The sequence below is a fragment of the Dysidea avara genome, chromosome 9 (genome assembly GCF_963678975.1).
Source record: "Dysidea avara chromosome 9, odDysAvar1.4, whole genome shotgun sequence".
NCBI lineage: Eukaryota > Metazoa > Porifera > Demospongiae > Dictyoceratida > Dysideidae > Dysidea > Dysidea avara.
The window spans coordinates 13,033,259-13,039,359 of record NC_089280.1 but is presented as its reverse complement, the minus strand read 5'-3'; the positions used below and the strand labels follow the sequence as shown (position 1 = coordinate 13,039,359).

Sequence of the window (6,101 nt, the reverse complement as noted above, 5' to 3'; positions counted from 1 at the left end):
TATAATTTACAACTTAACAATTACAACATGAATGGTTTTACCAAGTATGTAATATACCACACATTATTATGTTATAGTTCCATAATCAAAAGAAAAATGTTGATAAAAAATCCAGCAGTGATGAACTGTCAGTGTCCCCTGTAACAAAAAATGTAAATATCAAGTTTCTTAGCAGTCTTACAGTATATTTACGTACCACTTCCAATAGAAACTTGATGAGTCACTTGATCTGTAACATTTCCATCTTGTATTGTAAACACCCGACAATGATATTTGCCTGCCACTTTCACAGAATGGACAGTGAGGTGGTGTGTTGTGCCTTGTAGTGACCAAACACTTGGTGACACAGAAACAGAGTGATCATCATCATCTGTTTGAATCATGGAATTTCTGTGAAACCATCCCACCCAGTAGTGATTTGGATCACCATCCACTTCACATGATAAAGTGATGGGTAGACCAGGTCTAGTAACAGTAGCATTAACTGATGGACTGATTATTGTTGGTTTGGATACCACTGTAAGAAACAAAATACATATACCATGACTGTACCGGTTGCTGTTTGTTACCTTCAATTTGTTTAGCTGTCCTTTTAGGCTTGTTATTGCTGTACACGTAGCACTGCAAATTAAAAGACACATTGCTGCTTAAGCAGGTGATATTAAAATTGTTAATGTTCGTGCCCACTGCTGATGCTCCACCAATAGTACAATTTTGTCCCGTTGTGCTGACATGTATATACCTTGGTTTACCCGCTCCACTGCAGATACAACTTCCATTCACTGTTACTCCAGCAATTACAGTGCTTGAAATGTTAAGTTCAACCTTAGCATCACCTAAAAATGAAATGTCGCACATCAATACTATGTATAACTAAACATAACTATATCTATTCACCTTTTGAACTGATAAGTAGAAAAATCAGACTTGCTATAGTTGCAATTCCAGCTTTCTCCATTGAATATTGTGTAATTTAAATTTACTTGATTGTGGCTAAACTGTTGTGATGTCGTACAATATTCACATACAGCTTTAATAGCTGCTAGACTAATTCTTGAATTTCCAGGTTGAAAACAGATCATCATTTATTGGGTGCAATTTTTCCTGAGTCACATCCTTGTAAGACATTCTTTGGGAAAATCAATTACTTATTCGTACATGCTTTTGATAGTACTGTAAATGGGGTTTATAATGACATATCAATGTAAATTTAACTGACATGGATGTTGCAACTGACACTACATAAACCGCAATAACAATACCACAAAAAGCAGCACATTTAGTTTCATTGTTCTAAGTCTTTTGTATTAATTTTGAAGTCATGGGAGTGACATTGTGAAAGGAAGAAGTAAACAAACAAAGGTGATATTAGTAAACTACATGCAGAGTTGGGGAAGTTACTTCAAAAGTGTACGTAATTTAATGCTATTGATTGGTGATATGTATATTACAGGTACATATTACTGTATGCTGATTTCCAAAATTAACTATAGTAATACAAAATACTTCATCATTTTATATTCCTTCAACTGATCATACTTAAAAAACATAGAAATAGCACACAACTGACAGAATGCAAAAAAAATCTGTAATAAAAATTTCATGATGATAGTAATAAAACTATAGCTATGATTGTTTTGTTTGTTTATTTGTTTGTTAGTTAATTGCTGAACTTGTGTCGCTAATTTGTTAGTATTTGTTGTCATGTATGTGCATTACTGCTGTTTGTTTTGTAATTATTTTGTATGCTTATGCATTGTAATTTTTCCTGCATATTGAAGAATTGCTTTAGCCAATTGCATGGTCACAGTGGAAATTCTAGACCTGACCTCCATGTTGGCACGATTGTTGCATGGCTATAATATAAAGTAGAATGTTAGGGGGGTTGGGGTGAAGTTGCAGGGTTTTTGTATTTGAAGACTTGAAAACAGCCTAAAATTTATGCTACATAAAAACATGAGAAATGCTAAAATAATGATGCCAACCTATATACTGCAACTTTTCATCAGATTTTTCAAAACTTATTTTTTCAGCAGGTGGGTGGGGGGGGAGGGGGGGGCATGGCACCCATAGTCCTACCTTATGTGTAACAGTATGGAATTTAAAATATCAGTCAATCAATATTAAAGTGAATTGTGTCAAGTTATAGAAACTGCATTTATTGATGTTGTTCATAAAAATCAAATTGGTCTTCCTGCTATGTACATAACTGTAGCTAAATAAATAAATTGATATACAAATTTGCTGACACGTTGCACATACCATGTGCACTGCATGGTACAGTTAGTGTGTTAAAAATAGGAATTCCAACCTGATTTTTAAATTTTGGAAATGAACTTTTATATGCTCAATAGATATTGATTGCCAATCTCATCATTTGTAATTGAGTTGGAGTTTGTCTACTCTGGTAGCTATGCACAGTGCTATGCTGGAAGTCATCTAGTAACAGTTGCTTCTAGCTGCACATTTGTACATGTAATGAGAGTCACTTCAGGTACGTTTGAATTTTAGTGACCTTTTGTATGCGTATGCTTTGTGGCAGGTAAGCAACTGGAGTGGAGATGTCACAGTGATGTAACAATACCTAAGTGGTTTCAATTATGGCATCATTATACAGACTTAAAAATGGTTTTTAAATTGTTGTGTAGCTGAAAATCACTAATCCAAGCAAAGTAACTGCACACTTTAAAGTGAGCATTAGTTAATGCCTTCAGTATGTCTTTTAAAGTTTCAAAGTATTCTGCATACACTACAATACAAGTCTTTAAAAAACTTGAAAATGACACAAAGCTTATGCAGACGCAATAAACAAAAGTTAACTTTCATGATGATCATTGTATGGAAAACCCCCATACCAAGTTTCATCTTCATAGGAGCTTGGATGGTTTATCCAAAGTTAAATGCACGTTGTTGTTTTGTACCTGGCAAATATATGAAGAATTTTTAAATTGATACTGGAATGCCTATTACTGTAAATATTAAACTTAAACAATTCTTTTATTTTACCGCTACATTGAATTACTTTACTGAAATTCTGTTCAACAAATTTACTTTTGGCTGCAATTATAAATGATATTTTATATTGAGCACTGTAGCTAGGTATACCAGTCATGTATGTATATTAATGTCAAGTCAATATTAAGTAAGTATAGCATAGCTAGTCAACAAAATATCCTACATCTTCCTTACACTCCGGTCCGTGTTTTCATCAACTTACTAAACAAATATTAGTTAGCTTTAGTGTAGATTAGAGAGCATGAGGATCTTCATGGATTATAATAACCAAGACAAATTAATTTATTGGTCAAATATAGCTGTACAGTACAATGTTAGACTCTACGTACCTCCCATAATCAAATTCCTTTTTATATAGCTATGCTTATAAAATGAGTAAAGAGGTTGAACTTGTGTTGGTTTCAGTGACTAGTTAGGCTATTATGCTGCAATATTGGAGAGAATATCAAATTAATGATATTTGCAATGCTTGTGTTGTGGTCTTGGTGACAAGTAAGAGTCTGGATTTTTTTTTAAAAAGTGCCTGGATTTTAAAAACTCCAATATCTTCCAAAGATTTACCTTATATAAATACTGGAATTCAGAGAATGCTTTTTTATATTTGCAAAGGTTTTTATTCTGGTAAGGGACCTGTACACAGGTGCCTTACTGGATAAGGAACCTATAGCTAGCCACAAATTGTGACAAACAAATTGCATGCATTGTGGGTTACTATCTAACACAATTCCAGTTACAGTGCAATTGTCTAAATAAGTAAGACATGCATTGTTAGGATTATTCAATGGATAAACACCCCTAAGGGAATATGTAATAATCAGCTTGGCCTTGCATCAGTAATTATTACATCATTCCTACGGGTTGTTTATCCACCCCTCAGGAATGATGTACCCCTTAGGAATAATGTATGCCAGAAGTGACAATCACATGCATTATTGCTTATCCATCCCTCAGGAATGATGTAATAATCACCTCTGGCAAAGGTATTACATCATTCATGAAGAGTTGATAAACAACCCTGAAGGAATGATGTAGTAATCACCAAGGCAGAACCAGGTGATTATTACATCATTTCTTCAAGGGTTGTTTATCCATGCACTGAAGAATCCTAACACTGTATGTCTTACCTATACTAAGATCAAATAATTGCTAATCTGTGTACTTTTTCACTTAATGGTTACTTTTAAAAATCATTTGACATCTTTAAATCTACTGGTTTCATCAGCCCATGTATTTTTGAAGCAAGCTGTTTATTCAATGATTATCATATGTTGTAAGAAATCAAGGGCAGATCCTGGATGTGGCAAATTCATCAAAAAAATTAGTATTGGGGTAACTATAGCTACTTGTAACTTAAATTACTGTAATATTGTTACTTTTCAGTAACTTAACTTATTCAGGCAGTGGTAATATAACTGAAATTGCTTAATTGTAATAGTATCATATATATATATATAATATATAATACTAGCATTTACTTATGTTATTGCTTAGTTATGAATATGATTAAAAGTTTTGATGTATATATTATAGTCTTGCACAACCAAACTACCTTTTCTTTTGTGTGTGGGCAGGACTACACAAAAGAAGAAAAGAATGTCTGGCTGTGTGAGGCTAGAGAGAGCAGGGGCAAGGAGCTAGAGAGAAACAAAACCAAAACAACTTAGTGTAGAAGAATTACAGCTACTGTAACAATGTGTTGTTAAAGTTGCTTTAACAAAGAGGTCTGGTAGTACAAGAAGGATGTCAAACATATTGAGATATTCCAATAGAGCAGTCAACAGATTCTTTAATAGAACAGTCAAAAGATAACTTAATACAGCAGTCATAAGAGTTCCACTTTTTTGTTCCTTGTTTCACTATATCAAGTGAAAAGAGATTTCTAATGATTTAACTATTATTTCTAGTTAAATCAACTTGTTCTAACTATTTCTTATTTTGTATCTCTCAAAAGTGTTGAAGGCAGGAGAAATTTGTTGGATAAGACTTTGCCCCTTCATTCTATTGGCCATTGCATTGTGTAGTAATGTGTACTCCACACAGTTGCCGATCAATGACTGACTGTTAACATATGTAACATTAACCATAGTCGGCTATCCATAAGTTGGCTTCTGATAGTTTGTAAACACAAATTTTAAAAGCATTGATTATTGTTCTATGCATGGGGTACAAGAATGGCTCCAGGAATTTTGCTGACAGTTTTCCAGATTTTCTGTTGCATGCATGTTTAAATCTAATGGGATCCAGACTCCTGGGAGCAAGCTCCCCCAGGAAAATTTGAAGTTATGTGTTTTAAGATTAAATCTGGTAACAATGTTCATTAAAGCTGATATTATGTGCTATTTATGCTGTGAAGTTTGAAGTATACAACAGACACGTGAATGCTGGGGTCTGGGATCATACCCCCACAAAAATTTCAGGTCATAAACACTCTGAGATGCAATTTTAGACTATTTTTGCTGTGTTGGTACAGGCAAACTAAGTCACTTTATAATACAAAATGTGACTGTTCTATAAAAGTAGTTGACTGTTTTATATTACAGTATTTTGATCCGAACCTTTGGTGGTACTCAATGCAAAATCAATGTTAACTGCTTGAATATACTTGACCAGTTTCTGCTGGATTTGATCCTGGGGTCAGTACAAAGAGTAAATAATTTAGTTGTGACATCTATTATTTTTTCATTTTCACACCGCTGTGAAGACGTCTGACACTTAGCTGAATTACTTTCTACAAGAAGACTTGTATTATAGCTGAACTGTCTATAAGGTGACTTGTAAGTTACACTAACTGAACTCTCTACAAAGTGACTTTTAATGTATGTAGCAGAACTTTCTACAGGGTGACTGTAACTTAACTGAACTCTCTTCAGGATGACTTGTACGTGTAACATAGCTGAACCTTTTACAAGGTGGATTGTAACTTAGCTTGTAACTTAGCTGAACTCTTTCTACAAGGTGATTTTTAACTTGGCTGAACTCTCTACAGTGTAACTTGTAAATGTAGATGACCTCTCTACAGGGTGGTTGAACTCTCTACAAGGTGACTTATTTGTAGTGTATAGCGTAGCTGAACTCTATACAGGGCA

At 34.0% G+C, this 6,101-nt stretch overlaps 1 protein-coding gene across 1 annotated transcript; it reads right to left on the bottom strand.

Annotated features, from left to right (window-relative positions):
- LOC136265611 (uncharacterized) lies at positions 1–993 on the bottom strand. The gene is made up of 4 exons (XM_066060497.1): positions 898–993; positions 570–836; positions 197–517; positions 1–138 (listed from the first exon to the last, which is right to left on the bottom strand). Exons 1-4 carry the CDS (start codon positions 956–958, stop codon positions 86–88), a joined length of 702 nt encoding a protein of 233 aa, XP_065916569.1. The 5' UTR covers positions 959–993; the 3' UTR covers positions 1–85.
- Between the last annotated feature and the right edge of the window lie 5,108 nt (positions 994–6,101).